Source organism: Cibotium barometz, chromosome 11 (assembly GCF_041138505.1).
Source record: "Cibotium barometz isolate CiBa-2024 chromosome 11, ASM4113850v1, whole genome shotgun sequence".
In the NCBI taxonomy this organism is placed as follows: domain Eukaryota; kingdom Viridiplantae; phylum Streptophyta; class Polypodiopsida; order Cyatheales; family Cibotiaceae; genus Cibotium; species Cibotium barometz.
In genome coordinates, this window is record NC_141056.1 from 24,187,226 (window position 1) to 24,205,385 (window position 18,160).

General features: G+C 44.5%; 1 protein-coding gene across 3 annotated transcripts in view; it reads left to right on the forward strand.

Annotated features, from left to right (window-relative positions):
• Nucleotides 1-3,615: 3,615 nt before the first annotated feature.
• Nucleotides 3,616-18,160, forward strand: part of LOC147633935 (ubiquitin-conjugating enzyme E2 7-like) — a 44,999-nt gene continuing 30,454 nt past the window's right edge. For 2 of the 3 annotated variants that reach the window (XM_086805007.1, XM_086805005.1), the window contains exons 1-5: nucleotides 3,616-3,891; nucleotides 3,990-4,092; nucleotides 4,513-4,610; nucleotides 4,987-5,087; nucleotides 5,215-5,292. In XM_086805007.1, coding sequence (XP_086661133.1) covers nucleotides 3,846-3,891; nucleotides 3,990-4,092; nucleotides 4,513-4,610; nucleotides 4,987-5,087; nucleotides 5,215-5,292 — 426 coding nt within the window. In that variant the 5' untranslated portion in view covers nucleotides 3,616-3,845. The remainder of the gene's footprint in view (nucleotides 3,892-3,989; nucleotides 4,093-4,512; nucleotides 4,611-4,986; nucleotides 5,088-5,214; nucleotides 5,293-18,160) is intronic. The other variant, XM_086805006.1, reaches the window with a different exon arrangement.

An 18,160-nucleotide genomic window follows, 5' to 3' on the forward strand; every position in this document is an offset into this window, starting at 1 on the left:
GTGTGTGTGTGTGTGTGTGTGTGTGCGCACACTAGCTCGTTTGTCAGATCCTCACACACACACATACATGTGTGTGTGTGTGGGTGGGTGTGCGCTAGCTCGTTTATCAGATTCTCACTCCATTGTTGTCACATTGGAATGCTCTTTTCCTAAGGGGGTGAACATAGACCTTCCTTTTTCTAGATGGATGCAATAAGGAGATATCCTTTGCGGTGGTTCTCTCTCACAAAAGAGGGCGGAGAAGAAGCTAATGAGTGGGAGAAGGTCACAAACCTACCTACCTTTTCAAGAAAGAAAGATTCAATAGAACACAAGCAAGACGGTTAGGAGCTCACAAGTATCATATTACAAGGGAATGAATGTGTATTGCTCAATGTCAAAAATGACTTATATACAATTGTATAGCTTTCACACTAGACCAAACAAAACTTAAAATAGTTTCGGTCCACTAGTTCTAGTCAAATTCAAGTACGTACGCTAAGTTAACGACTTTCCTATTTAGCATGAAGCTCATGGTAAGGTCGCTTTATAAAGTCCAGTATCATCTTACAAAAGATAGGTGTCCATTCAAGCAAGTAACTTAGCAAAGCACCTTACGATCACCTTACAGTAGATTAGGCGGATGAAATCGTGTTAACCTGCAAAGTGGTTTTTGCAAAGTGGTTTTAATACTTCTTTTCTTCTTTCTACCTCATTTTCCCTCTATATTGTTTTGATGGTATTTTTGTCTCCCTTGGCTTTTTTTTGGGAGTTTGTAGGTGTCTTGGGTGTATTTTCATTAATTGAAAGCTTAAAAAGCTATTCAAAAAAAATAATCAAAGCTAGATGCACTGTTTTGTGAGGCTAGGTCGAGAAAAGATTTAAGACATGGAGATTGAGAACGTTGCTATCGTGGTCTTTACACGGCTACACAAAAGCAAGCATGGAAGCTTCTCACGTCACTGAGATGATGGTGGCAAGGTGTGGAGTTGGCAGCCTATGTGGACAACATAATATTAGAGACATGCAAATTGATGCAGGGATTTACAAAAAGGCTACAAGATAGGGGGGTTGATGGCTGAAAGGGCACGTCTATGCTGAGCGGAATAAGGGACATAGAGGGGTTTTATTTTTTTCAATGAATTAAACACAAAAAAGTAGTTTTGATTATACACAACAAAATTACAAAGTAAGAACTACTTTATTTTTAAAAGAAAATAAACAAATAGAGGGGATTTCTTAAAAAATAGAAAAATAAACAAGAAGAGGGAGTTTTATTTGTTTAATTATAATAAGAAACAAAAGTTGCAATTCAAAATTTGAAAAGAAAGGGGGGGAGATTTTAAGAAGCATTGAAAAAAAATGAGAGTGGGAAAGGGGGCTTTGGAAGTTATGGAGGAGAGGGGAGTAGGTTTGCCTTTTTAGTGATGGGGCCTCCCACTAAACTTAGGGGTCCACTAAAATAGCAATCCCTCCAAGTTTAGCAAGGAATAAAAAATGGCTAATCACTTTGCTAAAAACAGGGTGCAAATTAAAGGGGTTTTAAGCATCAAATTAACAAATGAAAATCAGTTAAGTGATGCAATCAATTAGGGCTTTTCTTTAGCATCATGGCATCCCTTGAGCTATGGAAGACTCTAAGAAAATCAAATGATAGAGCAAAAGGAAAGAAGCTTATCAGCCACCATCAATAGCCCCAGGGGCACCATGTTACGGCAAAAAGAGGCTCGCTCCTCTCTTAGTGTCGTGGGGTTTTAGTTGATAAGCCTCTCACAAGCCGAGCTCAAGGGATGCCACTCTCATGTGTCGAAAACTCCTTTTTCATTCCCACATCCATTGTCACACTGATGCAGCTTCATCTCCATGGGTAGTGCCCTCTTCTCACTCTAGATGCAACTTCATCTCCATGGGTAGTGTCCTCTTCTCACATTGGTGCAGCTCCATCTCCATGGATAGTGCCCTCACACGTGGAGCGCTCCTTTTTCCTTCCCACATCCATTGTCACACTAGTGGAACTCCATCTCCATGGGATCTTCTCAACTCTCTCTCTCTCTCTCTCTCTCTCACACACACACACACACACACACACACACACACACACACACACACACACACACAAGCACAGTAGTATGTATTAAGAAATGACTAGTAAGGCTCCAATTGCTAAATGGGAGGGCCCTTTGCATTATGAGAAAAACTGGTATATATACAAGGCCACATGTGTTCACACTCACTTAAAGTGTGTCCATAGTAGGTGCTCATGAGATAGTTTTGGTTCATTCATATTCTTATACACGATTATGATTCATTCTCATAATACATTTATGAAGCACATTCACTGTGGGAATCTCTACAAGCTTGTTGGCACACACTCATGAATCGAGAATTCTAGAAGTAACACCTTGTTTGTCTTGGGCCCTCATCCATTGATTGTGTTGATGCCATAGTCTATCTCTTTGTTGCTCTTGGTGTTGGTATGTTCACCTTTGCTAGCTAGTTGGTGTCGACAAAATCGTGTTAAGTAGTATGGTTTTAACACTTCAACTTGCACTCATTGTATTCTCCATTGACATGGCAATTGCGTATGATGCCACTAGTTTCCCTTGTCAAGGAAAGTGGTGGATTTGATTTCCACCGTATATTTTAGGGCCAGTTTCAACTTGAAGTTGATGCAGCTTGTATAGTTGTATTCTCCATTGACATGGTAATTACCCAAGCCACGAGTCTCCCTTGCCTTTAATAGAATTCTTCTTAGATGTCTAGGAAAGTGATGGCTTTCGACCATTCTTGAGGACAATTTAAACTTGAGTCGTGTGCTTGGGTTACAACTTATAAATAAGGTAATGTTAATGTTTAATGTAGCTTGCACTAGGTTCATTCTCCATTGAGATGGCAATTTCCTATGCCACTCGTTGCCTTTGCCTTAATTTGAGTTTGCTAGAACTCTTTGTAGATGTCTAGGAAAGCAATGGCTTTGATTTCCACCATAGATTTTGAGGGTGGAGTCACATGCTTGGGGTGGTGACTTACATGTTGATGGAGCTTGCAATAGCTATAATTGGCAACAGTTCATGCTACAAGTTGCCCATTAAGGTGGCTAGAAATCTCCTTACACGGGGCAGGTTCTCGAAAGGAAGAATTACATGTGATAGGTTTGGGAGAGGAAGAAAGAGCTTTGGCATAGTTTTGGGGAGAGAGGGAGGGAACTTTCAAAAAGCGAGCGGAGCCGTGGGTCATTTACTAGTTTATTTTATTAATGGAATCAAGATGCATAGATGATCATAGCCCAAGCAAGAGTTGGTCTACTTTATAAGCGATTTGCCATGTTGATGGAGAATACAGCCAGTAAGGAAGGCACAACCCAAACAAAAGATTCCAAGTTGAAACTAGTAAGTAAGTGAGAACCCAAACGTTGAAAACTACTAAGCAAGTCACAACCCAAACAAAAGACTCCAAGTTGAAAACTACTCTCAAGTTCTAAGGTGGAAATGAAAGCCATCACTTTCCCATTCCTATACACCTAAGGCATGGGAATAATAGTGAAAATGAAGAATAAATATATAATATAGTATTTATTTTCCCATAATAAAAGAAGCATATGATAATATCGTATAATTATAATTATTCACGGGCAGATATAATTTATCATCATGTTCTGCGTCCACTTCATGTATTCAGACATTCCACCTTCTTCCGACAAGTTGCCCTTATTGCCCCATCATCACACCATCCCCAACACTCAAGCTTGCTCTTCCCTCCCATCTCTGCAGCTTTTATCTGCTGCAAACCCTAACTCTAACTTCAAACCCTAGCCCTAACGTTAACCCTAACCCTTAATCTAACCACAACCCTGGACCCTGTGTTTCATGGCGGATACCCAAGCTAGCCTTTTACTGCGCAAGCAGCTCAAAGGTGATATTTTTGTTCTCTTGAATGGCTGTTTTTGATGGGTTTTCTATGGTCTGTGAAGATCTCAGATTTGCTTTTAAGGTTTTTTCACTCTTGCGCAGATCTCACCAAACACCCTGTTGAAGGGTTTTCAGCCGGACTTGTGGACGATTCAAATTTGTTCGAATGGGACGTGGCCATTATCGGACCCCCCGATACACTCTAGTGAGTGGAAGCACTCGAAATTATTTCAATAGTTAATAAATAACAATTGTGTTAAATTTAGTTCATAATTGTATCATATTCAAGGAATACTTTGGTGGCTATGGAGGCTTATGAGTGGCAATGAAAGCTCTTTTGAGAATCATGAGATATCAATTTTATGTAGAACTATAGCGTTTTTTTCTTTGTTCAAGGGTATTGGATGATTGATATCTCCAAATTCTCTTGCTGATAATATAACAAATTATTCTGTTTTTTTTTTTGGAATTATGTTTTTGGTAGTTTAGGTCACCATAAATATAACTTCATTTGAATACACATCCCTTTTTTTCCCTGAGATCATCTAAATGCATACGATCGGAGAATGTATTCAGTTCTAGTGTGGTAATCTGATTGCTCCTGCATTACAATCTTTGAATGCAGCGAAGGTGGTTATTTCAATGCCATTATGAGCTTCCCAGTAAATTATCCCAACAGCCCCCCATCAGTGAGGTTCACTTCTGAGATGTGGCATCCAAATGGTAGGCCGATTTCCTTTATGGACTTTGAAGGGCTTTAGTGTCAGCAGTCCTTATTAGACATGTTTTTGGTTGACTGTTTGCTAAGCACCCCCTTTACCTCTTACACACATTACCAGTGCCCCCTTGCTGCCGGAGCATTTGACTGATGCAAGGGAGGGGGTGGTGGTGTGGCTCATGGACAGGTAATCATACCTGTCCATAGCTGCCTGTTTGTGTTTTGGGGATGGTCGTGTAAAGGTCTTCAGCTTTCTTTCTTTGCTCATCTCCATTTTTATCAATGGATCCCTCACACCAATCAACTTGTTTGCAAGATTTTTCGGTAGATTTACATCAGTCGATAACTGCTTGAAATGTACAAATTTCCCTTTTTTTCCAGTTTATCCTGACGGGCGTGTTTGTATATCAATACTACATGCTCCTGGAGATGATCCGAATGGCTACGAGCTTGCAAGTGAGCGGTGGACTCCTGTGCACACGGTATTTTTCATGTAAACTAGCTACAGTCACCTTTGTTAAAATTGTTTTTTTTGGAGTTTGTTGAAGGTGTTGTAGCACCGTATGCTTTGTTTAGTTACATTTAATGGTTTGGTTGTTTTTTGTGCAGGTAGAGACAATATTGCTGAGCATAATATCGATGTTATCGAGCCCAAATGATGAGTCCCCTGCCAATATTGATGCAGCTGTGAGGATTTTTTCACACCTTTTTCTTATGTGTGTATGTGTGTGAGCTTGTGCATGCGTGCCCAACACGTTTGTTTCTTTATTTTGGTAATCTAGTAGTAGTGGGTGAACTAGTAGATATTCAATATGAGCTGTTTTGAGGATGATTATGGGAATGACAAGGAGTTCGGGGAGTTACTGTGATAGATGAGGGAGCGAGCTGCAATAGGGAGAGGAAAGCATATTTTCCTCTTGAGTGGGAAGAGTGGATGACATAGTATTTGACTAATGTGTAGCAGCAGAATTTGAGCTCAAGTCTAGGCTGTTAAATAGCTTACCTTATTTTCACATGATCATGCAACATGAGTGATCATGGAGATGATGAGTTCTGATATTCCCACACTAGCTTCCCATGTTGATGGGCATTATTCCCACACTAGCTTCCCATGTTGATGGGCATTATGCTTCCTTGAGACTGCTTCTTGACATTTGAGACCTTTGGCTCACATATACGTTTTAGCCTAGCTTTACAACAAATGTTGGATGATCTTTCTCATGAATGATCAATACATTTGTTGTATACCTTCTCACAGGACATTCTTTGCTATAGCGCTCTTTAGGTGCATTTGTTACATGCACCGAGGTTGATCGTGATAACGCGCAACAGGGCCTTCTTTATACCTTTATATGGTGAGAATATGTAGCATCAACTTTAGAGAATAGGGAGAGAGTAGAGAATGTAGAAGACGACACCAGATTGGGTCCCAATACCCACTGAAGGGCCCCCCCTGCAAGCAGGAGTATTTGCTTATATTATTCTTTGGAGAAGTGCTGTACAATGTTGAGTACAAATGATATAAATGCCCAACGCAAGGACGAGGAGGCCCAAACGTCGGCGGAGTATCCAGCTATCCCGAGACTCTGCTGAAGACTCTCCTTGGCCACTGATGCAAGTCCAGATGACTGAAGGACTGCACATATGCTGGCTGAGATGTAGAGTAACTTCCTTGTTACCTGGAGATGAGCAGGATGCTCCAAACTGTAGTCGCTTTCTGCTGAATACCTGAATGTGCTTTGGGGAAATAAGTCCATGCTTTTTATACCCCCTCAAACAGCAGTCGGCTGGTGCAAGAAGCCTCCATGACTGGGAAAACCTAGTTGGCTGCTGTAAATATTCCTCATGACTGTGAAAAGCCAGTCAGCTGCTGAAAAGTACCCTCATGATTGTGAAAAGCCAGTCGGCCAGCATTAAATGCTGGTTGGGTACTGCACCTTCAGTCGGTTGGCTCATTAAATGCTCACGACTGCCCATATGCAGAGTCGGCTGCCCACAATACTTGGTCGGGTGCTGCTCGATTGTGAGGCAAGGCCTTGGCTGCCTTGGGGCTGGCCTTAGGGCTGGCCCCCTTCTATGTGAATGCACCTAAAATGCTTTATATGCAACTACTGCTAAGGCTGACACATACATGCTCCTGAATGATGCTTTCTCCAAGTGGGTTAAGAGGACTGACAATTGACTGACCTCTAAAGCTTAGAGATTGACCTACGTAGCTTGTGCCTGACCGTCCTTGGACTGAGGGCTCACAATGGGGTCACGACGTACAACAAATAATCCTAGAAAAGGTTCTACTTTTGTACAAATGCTGCACTGAAGATCATGCCAGTGTGTCACTGTGTACCCCAGTGCAGGGTGCACGTGACAGCATTCTTGATAGACCTTGGCCTCGTTTGAGTGTTTTTGGACAAGGGAAGCTATAGCTGTTGTAAGTGAGAAGAGGTTCTTTGTTGACAAGACTTGATGATCGGGGGGTCTTGGATCCGTGGATAGGGTGTGTACATTGGGGTGGGTAGACACAAAGGTGGAAAGGTGGTGGAGATCCTCAGTATGATTGGAAGCACTATGATACCAGTTTTGGGTAATATTTGGGATTCTCGATGTTCGCACCGTGGAGGAACTCTTCGATGCAAGATTTACCTCAAGTGATGGAGCTCCCCCCTATTGCACCATTGCTTCCCTTTGCCATTGCCTCTCCTCTGTCCTTCCTTCCCTCGCTTTTGCCTCCATCACTTGCCTTGCGCTGTTGGCACGTGCTTCTGCCTCCCTTCTCTTGCCCCCCCCCCCCCCCCCCCGCGCCCCCCCTTAATGTACCCAGGCTAATAGACCTTGCAATTAAGCATAAACATAAAGGAAATTCACGGACACTGGCATCTAGCCCAACCCGTGTAAGAGGCTTCCAAAGGCTGTCTAACCAAGATCTCCTAAACACAATTCAACACAAAATTAGAGAAAACCAAATTAAAGGGGAGCAGGCAAGCGCAGCACCCAACCATAGGATTAGTATTTTGATCCACCCTTGAGTCGGGGGCTAAGGCTCCACTCCACAAATACATGGATTCAGCACTGGCATCCCATATCACCTGTGCCTGCTTATAGGGGCTCTCGGCAAGACTATCTGTGATCTATTTGCCATGTCTATGGCAAGAGTAGAAACTCTGGTCCAGGCACAGACCCATCAAAAGTGCACCACTCGACTCTGAACCTAACAATAATCGAAGGCATCACTTATACAATGATAATTGCCGCTATAAATAGCTAATTTGCTATAGATAGCCAGCAGCCTAGTCTTTTTAATTTTGAACCTCAACCTTCTGAATTTGCATGTTATCTCCTAATTCCAGGGTCCCTAATTTTGTTGGATTAGGCTTGCTAATCACAGGACTAGCTCTAGGTACATAATAAACTTTCCTCCCTTAGACGTTTCCACTCTTGGAAAAAAAATCCGCCCAAGCAAGAAAACCGAGGAACCTATGCTGTAAATTAGCAAATGTCTCCCAAGTTGAGTCCTCCTCCGCCCTGTCTTTCCACTTAATTTTAAACTTAGGGATCAACTTATTTCTAAGTTGCCTTTTCATGAAATTTGTTACATGCATTGAGGTTGATCATGGTAACGCACAATAGGGCCATTTTTTTTCTTATTTGGTGATATCTCTAGCATCCAATTCACAGAGTAGAGAGAGTAGACGACACAGTATTGGGTCCCAGTTACCCACTGAAAGCCCCCCCCCCCACCCCCTTGCATGTAAGGAGGAGGCTTATATTAATTCTTTGGAGAATGCTGTACAATGCTTGAGAACAAGTGATATGATTTCCCAACGCAAGGATGAGGAAGACCGTATGTCGGCTGAGTATCCACCAATCTGAGGCATTGTAGAAGACTGTTCGGGCCACTTATACAAGTCTAGATAGCTGTAGGACTGCACGTTGGCTGGCTGAATGCTGAAGAGGAGCTTCACTGAAAGCTTGGAGAGGAAAGGATGCTGATTGCTGACTTTACTGCTGAATGATGAATGATGTTTTGATGTGACTGCTTATATATGGTTTTAGGCTGCTGGTTGGCCAGTACAAAGGCTGTCTGCGAGTTTTTGTGGACCATAAAATGCCAAAAAATAGCATTAAATGCTGTGCAGCCAGCATTTAATATTGCACACAGTCCTGCTGCCCACCTTTGCTGCTGGCCAACTGTTCTACTACCCGACCTGCTGCCTGGGATTAATCTAATGCTGGCCGACTAGAGTCATAAGACTCCCTCTTGCTGTTGGTTGCAAGGTAGGATCAAAACGTACGTACGGATCCAATCCGTACCGTACGGGGATTTGTACGTTTTTTTAGGTTTCGCGTGCGATAAACGTTTCGCCGTTATGTCCTTCTGTGCGGCGTGCCTGCGTCTTGTGTCTGGACTCTGGAGGCCGTACGACCTCGACCTTCCGGTAAGGGCCAGCCGTGTCAAATCCCCACGGATCCCCTCGTGATCGATCTTGGTTCGAACTCGAATCCTGCAAATAAACGAACAACAAACAAGCAAGGGGGTGCAGGCCTGACTCACCTCCCAACCATGACAGCCGTGGGCAAGCCCACAGTCTTGGCTGTCCCCACCGAGCCACGAGCTGAGCTAACTAGGATGACGTACCGACCAATCTCTACCTCGTGACGTCCCATACCGCCACGAAGCTACCCTCACGGGCCTCGAGACTGCTGCCGGCCTCGGCTGCGTAAAGCAGGTGCACGTCTGCACTAGATCCAGGCTCCAGACCATAGAGCTCTCACAAACTCGCGAGACTCTCTATATCCCATTAACTAACCTTGGCCACCCTTTTATAGGCTCTTGGCCGGTCATCGGGCGTCCACACTTGGGTGCCCGCCCGTCCATACTTGGGTGCCCGCCCGTTAGTATTTCCCTAACTCAGCTCGTCAATCAGCCTGCCTAGTTCCAAGCTTCCCCAAGCCTCGAAACTAGTCTTGCATGCGTATAGCACACGGTAGATACCCACTGTGCACATGACATACTCCCCTTCCTCTAAGAGCTCACTCCTGAGCTCACTAAAAAGCCAGGGTAATCTCTCTGAAGAGCAGTCAATGTCTCCCATGTAGCGTCCTCCTCAACACGATCCTTCCACTTGATCTTGTATTCCGTGATAAGCGTATGACGCAATCTTCGTTCACGAAAGCCAAGAATCTTTTCAGGTTCGTGCGGAACAAATGTCATGTCTTGAACATCTATAATTTCTTGAGGAGTAACTAATTGATCTGCTCCACCCAGTACTTCCTTAAGTCTACTGACATGAAATACAGGATGAACTTTCACATGAGAAGGCAAATCCAATTCATATGCAACTGAACCAATCCGTCGTGAAACACGAAATGGTCCACAGTATCTAGGGAATAATTTCGGAGATCTACCTGTCCGTAAAGTCTCGGAATCTTTCGGAACTCGCAAATACACCATCGTTCCTTCAGAGAACTCTCTAGGTGAACGATGTCTATTAGAATAAAACCTGTCTCGGTCTTGAGCACTTCTAATAGATTCCTTTGCAACTTGTAACATTTCCTGCATATCTTGCAAAAAATTACGTGCTGCATCATGCTGAAGTCCTGAGAATCCTACTGTAATAGGTGATCTTGGTTGAAAACCATACATAAGCATGAAAGGACTAAACCCTGTACTCGTATGCTTAGTACTGTTATATGCAAATTCCAACATAGGAAGATAATCCTCCCATGAACTTTGTCTTTTGGATACATATGCTCGAAGCATATCCTCCAAAATCTGATTCACTCTTTCAGTTTGGCCATCAGTTTGAGGATGATCTGAGGAACTCAAATTCAAAGTTGTTTCCAACTTCTCGAAAACAAGTTTCCAAAAGTCACTCGTAAACTTAGAGTCCCTATCACTGACTATGTCTTGCGGTAACCCGTACAGTTTAAACAATTGCTCGATAAACTGCCGAGCTAATTGCGTAGCTGTACTATTCTTCCGGGTCGGTAAAAATCTAGCTATCTTTGTCAAGCGATCTACCACAACCCAAATAGAATCGTGGCCTTGATGTGTTCTTGGCAATCCGGTAATAAAATCCATGGAAATACTTTCCCATTTATGACCTGGGATTTGCAAAGGATGCAACAACCAGCCTGTCTAAAGCGTTCAGCTTTATTTGCCTGACAAATCTGACACTTGAGAACATAATCTTCTACATACCCTTTCATCTTCAGCCAATAAAAAGTGTGTTTCACTAAAGATAGTGTCCTGTGTACCCCAGGGTGTCCAGCAGAAGGTGCGTCGTGACACTCCTTCAGAATCTTGGACCTAATGTCCGGGATCTGTGGTACACAAATTTTGTCATTCCGGAATAGTAAACCATTCCGAATCATCCACTGACCTCCTGCAGCCTGAATGGTAGACTGCGCAGTCACCGAGTCTTGGTCAATCAATGAGCTCCCGTCTTGGATCTTCTGCCAAAATGGACCAAAATAACTATCAGTCCTGCAAAGCCCTCTCAATGACTGAAATAAGTCAGTAGAAATCTCGGTGAACGACAAAGTATTCACCTCTCTAATCCGACTAAGCGCATCTGCAATATTATTCATGCACCCTTTCTGATAACGGATCTCAAAATCAAAATCTTGCATTAACTCTGCCCAACGAGCTTTCCTACCTCTCAAATCGTCCGCATCACACACATACTTGATTGACTGATGATCAGTCAATACCACAAACTTGGAGCCATATAAATAATGTCTCCAAACCTTGAGAGCATGAATCACAGCATAAAGCTCCTTCTCAAGGGTTGGCCAACGAGATTGAGTGTCGTCTAGCTTTTTACTTTCAAAAGCAACCGGTCTACCATCTTGAAATAAAGCAGCCCCGATAGCATAGTCACTGGCATCAATTTCAAGAACATAAGGCCGACTAGGATCAGGTAATGCTAAGATAGGTGCTTCCTTGACTTTATCTTTCAAAAGTCTGAAGGCCATATCCAAATCGTTATTCCAAGTGATAGGCTGATTGGACTTACGTCCACGACCTTTCAATAAGTCGGTCATCGGAAGTGTGAGCTGAGAGTACTCCCGTACAGATTTCCTAAGAAAAACTACAAAACCGAGAAAAGAACGAAGTTGTTTCACTGTTCGTGGTATAGGCCAGTCCAAAACCTTCTGAACTCGGTCATAGTCAATGCTCAATCCATCTCTAGTGATCTTGTGTCCCAAGTAAATGATGTCGGTCATAAAGAACTCACATTTACTCAACTTAGCATATAGTCGATTCTGTCTTAAAAGAGATAAGACAATCGTGAGGTGTCTGACATGATCCTCAAGAGTACGACTATAAATCAAAATATCATCCAGGAACACCACCACAAATTTTCCCAAATGTTCACGAAAAAGATCGTTCATCATTTGCTGGAAAGTGGCTGGAGCATTGGTTAACCCAAAAGGTAATACGAGAAACTCGTAATGGCCATACCTAGTCCGAAAGGCGGTTCTTTCGACATGCCTTTCATGAATACGTATCTGGTGGTAGCCAGTACGCAAATCTATCTTCGTGAAATATTTCGCTCCTGCTAACCGGTCAATAAGGTCATCTGATCTAGGGAGAGGATAACGGTTCTTAATAGTCAGCTTGTTCAATCTCTTGTAATCTATACACATTCTCCAAGTATTGTCCTTCTTTCTCCCAAGCAACACAAGTGCACCCCAAGGTGATTTACTTGGACGGATCTGGCCCATCCTCAAATAATCTTCGAGTTGTTTAGCCAACTCATCTTCCTCAGCTTGGCTCATCCTATAAGCTAGAATACTCACAGGATGAGCACCAGGGATCAAGTCAATACGATGATCTACTGCCTGTTCAGGTGGTAAACCCGATGGCAATTCCTTAGGAAATACATCTTGAAACGAATCAAGTATCTTCTGTAATTCTTTGCTTTCAAACACACTTAATTCATTCACATCCATGGAAGGGATGAGAAAAGAAGAAAGTGGAATCAAGACACAATGGAAAGCGGTGTACAAAGAAGAATTCATTATATTTCCAAAATCAACTATATTTACAAGAGGTCCCTGAGAGGGATGAATACAATCACCTAAGATACTATACTTGGTGTCCCTATGCTGAAAAGAAAAAATATGACTAGACCAATCTATCTGGACGTCAAGAGTCTTAAACCACTCAATCCCTAATAACAAGTCTACATTTTCCAGATGCATAACATAGCATTCCAGAGTATCTTTGTAGTCCTGAATCTGGATTGGAAGCATCTCCACCTTGCGATCCCAAACTTGTCTGCCCGCAGGTAGACGTACCTCATAGGTATGGTCACTGAGTGTCGTATCAAGACTCAATTTCTGCACAAGTTTGTAGTTAACAAAGTTATGTGAACTGCCAGGGTCTAACAGAATGTGAATTTTATGGCCATTCACTTCTCCATAAACTTGGAGAAGATCATGCATGCCAAATACCTTAGAATTGAACAGACAATCAGAACAAGTACTAGGGCGAGAAAGTACAGTAATTGACTTACCTGTCAAAGACAACTGGTTAGCTGCCTTTGGCTTGGGTCCTGCGTTTGACTTGGTACCCTTTTTCTTCGGGCACTCGTTACGCATGTGTCCTTTTTCTTCGCAAATAAAACAACGTCCTTCCTTCTTGAGTTTTAAAGCCCTAAGGAGTCGTTTCTTCTTCGCTGGTGTCGAACTGGAATTCTTCGAAGGTTGGTCCGACGACTTGCCTTCAGTCGTGTTAGCCATAGGTGTGGAGACTTTCTTTTCTGCTTGTTCCCCTGCCCGGTAACGGGTTACGACTTGGAAGAGACCATCGTATCATCATAGATACGAGCTGAATGAATGGCCTCGTCCAAAGTTTTACATTTGTTATTTTTAACCTGTAATCGGTACGAGTCGGGTAAACCAGCTACGAAAAACCCCAACAGAGTAGTGGGATCCATCTTTGTAGCTTTCATCTGCAAGTCACGAAACTTCTGGAGGTAGACCTCATAAGTGAGGTGCTGCGAGGTCATGGTCAAAGCTGAAAACCGGGCAACAACATCATAATCATCCTCTTTCTTGAGGAATTCTTTCTTGAAAATGTCTTCGAATTGTGCCCAAGTCGTTGGCTTTGGGTTCAGTTCCTTCCACCAAAGCAAAGCTTTGCCGGACAGGAAACCTGCTGCTAACTGTATCTTCTTTCCATCATCATATGGATGAAACTGAAAGTGAACTTGCCACTTGTGTAGCCAAGTGTCCACGATCTCCTTGGTTCTCTGCTTTTGCTCGCCCCCGAACGGTTCCGGAGTAATATTGGGGCCTAAAGCTGAAGCCAAGGTATCCATTTCCGAAAAAGTAGAGAGGGTAGTGGTCAATAGAGCGATGGAGTTCTGCAAAGCCTGCATCTGGGCTGCGATTTGTGCCTGACGTTCCGTCGAAGAAGCTTCGAGAGCTACTTTGAACTCTTGGAAATCTGATTTTGACACAAACTCGTCAAAAAGATCGGCATCAGTGCCTTCCGTAGCCGGCAAGCCTTCGCGTTCCACGAGGGGCTCCAACTCTGATTCTTGGGTCGACATCGTGAAGAGGGTACGTGGAGAGAAAATTTGGTCTTTGCACAACAAAAGTGCGAGCGAACTTGAGAGCTTGAGAGCTTGAAAACTTGAGAACTTGAGAACTCGAGAACTTGAGAACTCGAGAGATGTGTGGCAAGAAGCCCACGTGAGGGGGTTTATAAAGGTTTCCCAAAAGCCAAAAAAAAAAAAATCTCGAAAAGCTATGCTTAGCTTTTGTGTTTTTGTTTTTTTTTCCGTGAATAAATAAATAAATAAATATATATATTTTAATATATATATATATGGATATATATATTCTAAAGTCTTAAAAAAATAAAAACCTTGGAAACCTTAGAGAGGGGAGGACTTGTTTAAAAAAAATTAAACTCCCCTAAAAAAAAAAAAAAACGAAAGCACTGAAAAAAGAATGCTTTCCTTACGTGTTTTTTTTTTCCTTCGCTTCCCTCCTGGCGCCTGGATTAGCCTGCCGGCGCATGCTTTTCGTCTGGCGCCTGCGTGTCCTGCGTGCAGCTGTACCCGTGCCAACTTGCCAGCCTGCACACCAGCCGGATGCAATACCTGCGCTGGCCGCCTCTACAGGGCGTGGCTGGCCTAAGCGCTGGCCTGCCTGCGCTAGGCTACGTAGGCCTGGCTGGGGCGCCTGCATAAACTTGCTGGCCGCCTGGGTAGACATGGCCGCCTGGCCACGTGGCTGGCTGCCCACGCACACTGAGCCGCCTGCAAATTGTATCGCCTGCACATACTCGACCAAACGCCTGCCTCTATCGCTTCTTTCTCTCTCTCTCTCTCTCGTTCAATCAACGAAAAGCAACGTGCGTTTTCTCTCTCTTTTTTTTTCTTTTCTGTTTTCTCTCCCTGCAGGTTATGCGACTGCACAACAAAACAGGCCTCTTCTTTGCCAAGCAAAAAGACCCTACTTCTTGCAAAAGAATCAACCCTTCTAAGACTACCATCTCCCATCAACGTGGGGTTCTTTGATGAAGAAAAAACACATACAAAACTGAAATCTGCAGTATGCACAGAAAAAACAGCAAGCTTTTTTAACACATACCGTTCTTCGACCTCTTCTTCTCTACCTACCGACTTGCTCGTTCACGAGGTGTGCTCTGATACCACTGTCAAATTCCCACGGATCCCCTCGTGATCGATCTTGGTTCGAACTCGAATCCTGCAAATAAACGAACAACAAACAAGCAAGGGGGTGCAGGCCAGACTCACCTCCCAACCATGACAGCCGTGGGCAAGCCCACAGTCTTGGCTGTCCCCACCGAGCCACGAGCTGAGCTAACTAGGATGACGTACCGACCAATCTCTACCTCGTGACGTCCCATACCGCCATGAAGCTACCCTCACGGGCCTCGAGACTGCTGCCGGCCTCGGCTGCGTAAAGCAGGTGCACGTCTGCACTAGATCCAGGCTCCAGACCATAGAGCTCTCACAAACTCGCGAGACTCTCTATATCCCATTAACTAACCTTGGCCACCCTTTTATAGGCTCTTGGCCGGTTATCGGGCGTCCACACTTGGCTGCCCGCCCGTCCATACTTGGGTGCCCGCCCGTTAGTATTTCCCTAACTCAGCTCGTCAATCAGCCTGCCTAGTTCCAAGCTTCCCCAAGCCTCGAAACTAGTCTTGCATGCGTATAGCACACGGTAGATACCCACTGTGCACATGATATGCCGCCATGCTCTCTCTCCTCTACAGTCGCACTCTCTCTGTTCGCTACTATCACCGCTGCCTTCTCCCTGGGCCGCCCCCTGCTCAGTTCGCCTCTGCCCTCACCGCCCCTGGGCCGCCCCCTGCTCACCGCCGCCTCAGTTCGCCTCTGCCCTCACCGCCCCTGTTCGCTTCGCGCCTCTGTGTGTAGCCGCCCTCTCAACTGGCGCCCAGTACGGCTGGCAATATGCTGGCCCGCCCCCCTTTCCCCACCCACCCTTGCTCAGGCCCCCAAGGCAGCAACATAACTCTCTCTCTCTCTCTCTCTCTCTCTCTCTCTCTCTCTCTCTCTCTCTCTCTCTCTCTCTCTCAGAGCCTTAGCCCACCATCTGTGGACCGTGCACTGAGCTCTCAGCCTCTCTCCTTCAAGTCTCTCTCTCTCTCTCTCTCTCTCTCTCTCTCTCTCTCTCTCTCCCTCCCTGTCAGCTGAGCTGCCCACTAAATATTATGCATTGCATGATTGCCGAATCCTGATTGAAATTGTATGGCATTGTGCATTGAATTTGTCAGAGCAATCATGCCGAAGCGAGAGAACCCATACTGGAAGGAGCACACAAACGTCATTCGCATTGTGACTACTCCAGGGCAGGCAGGTAGTGGCACTCGACAATGGCAGTGCAAGTACTGCAATTTCACCCTCACGAGTAAAATTACTCGTGTCATCAAGCACCTCACAGGCATTGGCACCACCAACAATTGTGCAGGGTGAAAGAGAGTGCCACAAGCATTGAGAGATCAGTTGATTGCTGAAAATTTCCCTGCAATAGGGGCAGCTGGAAGAGGAAGAGGCACGCAAGAGACGCAAGATGCGCTTCATGATGCTCTTCTTGGGGACTTGGCCGGTCCATCCACGCAGGTTGATGAGGATTCACAATCGCAGCGTGCCTCTTCTGAGCAGGCATTGTCTGCGAGAAAGAGGCCTTCTGTCATGCAAGATGAGGATGAGGGTGATACATATATGCAAAGGCAAACCACCTTGCCTTCTCGTGTGCATGCACAGTCTTGGGTCAAAGAAAGGCAAAAGGTGGCTAAGATGGAGATTGCTCGCACTCTCATAGAGTGCAATATCTCCTTCAATGTTTTGAGGACTGACCAATGGAAGAGGATGGTCAGAGCTATAGCCCAGGTTGGACACACGGAGTCATGGTCAGGGCTTGAGTACAAAAAGATGTGCACCACGATGCTTGATGAGCAAAAGGCCTTGATAGACAAGGCATTGGTGCCAGTGAAAGCAGGTTGGCAACAATTTGGTTGCACTATCATTTCGGATGGCTGGAGTGACTTACGGCGACGACACATCATCAATATTCTTGTCTCTTCATGTCTTGGTATGTATTTCTTACACGTTGTGGATGCTGGGAAGGCAGGCGAACGCATCATTGCTGAGAGTATCTATGAGCATATTCGCGAGGCAATTGTTGAGGTTGGTCCAGAGAATGTGGTGCAGGTTGTAACAGACAATGCTGCTAATTGCAAGGCAATGGGAGACATGGTGGAGGCAGAGTTTCCTCGCATTGTGGACTCCGTGTGCAGCCCATTGCCTTGATTTGCTTATGGAGGACATAGGCAAGCTGAGTTGGGTGCAACCCACAGTTTCTGATGCCGCGAAGATCACTACATTCTTCAGAAAGAAGCACCAGGCATTGGCTATCTTTAGGAGCCACAGCAAGCTAGATATGGTGCGGTCATCCAAGACAAGATTTGCCTATATGTATTTGGTGCTACACAGGCTTTTCAAATTGAGAGATCCACTATTACAGACAGTTGTGGATCCAAAGTGGAGAGATATGTATCATTCACAGACATAGGCCACCAAATACATTTAGAGACGGATACTGGATGAGACCCTCTGGATGGATGTGCAAACTCTCTTAGTGGCTTTGCAGCCAGTATTTGTACTTCTGCGAGTCACAGACATGGAGGGCTCCACTTTGGGCTTAGTGTATCACCTCTTCATGCAGATGAAGAGTCATATTGCAGCCTCTACGTCCCTGACACAGAATTGGTAAGTAAAATCTTGATTCTTGATGGCCGATTACAGAATCTTGATTCTTGAGTCTTGACTTACTAATTGCTCCACTTCTCTGTTTATTTTACTCTTGCAGAGCCGAGATGATGTATTGGCTACTGTGGATTATCGATGGGGGTATATGAGTCGCCCCATTCATGGGATGGCTGCATTCCTCCATCCTTTCTACAAGACGCCACTTCTCTTTCATGATAGGGAGTTGCTCACCTTACGAGATAGGTACATTAATAGTATGTATGATGTGGAGCAGC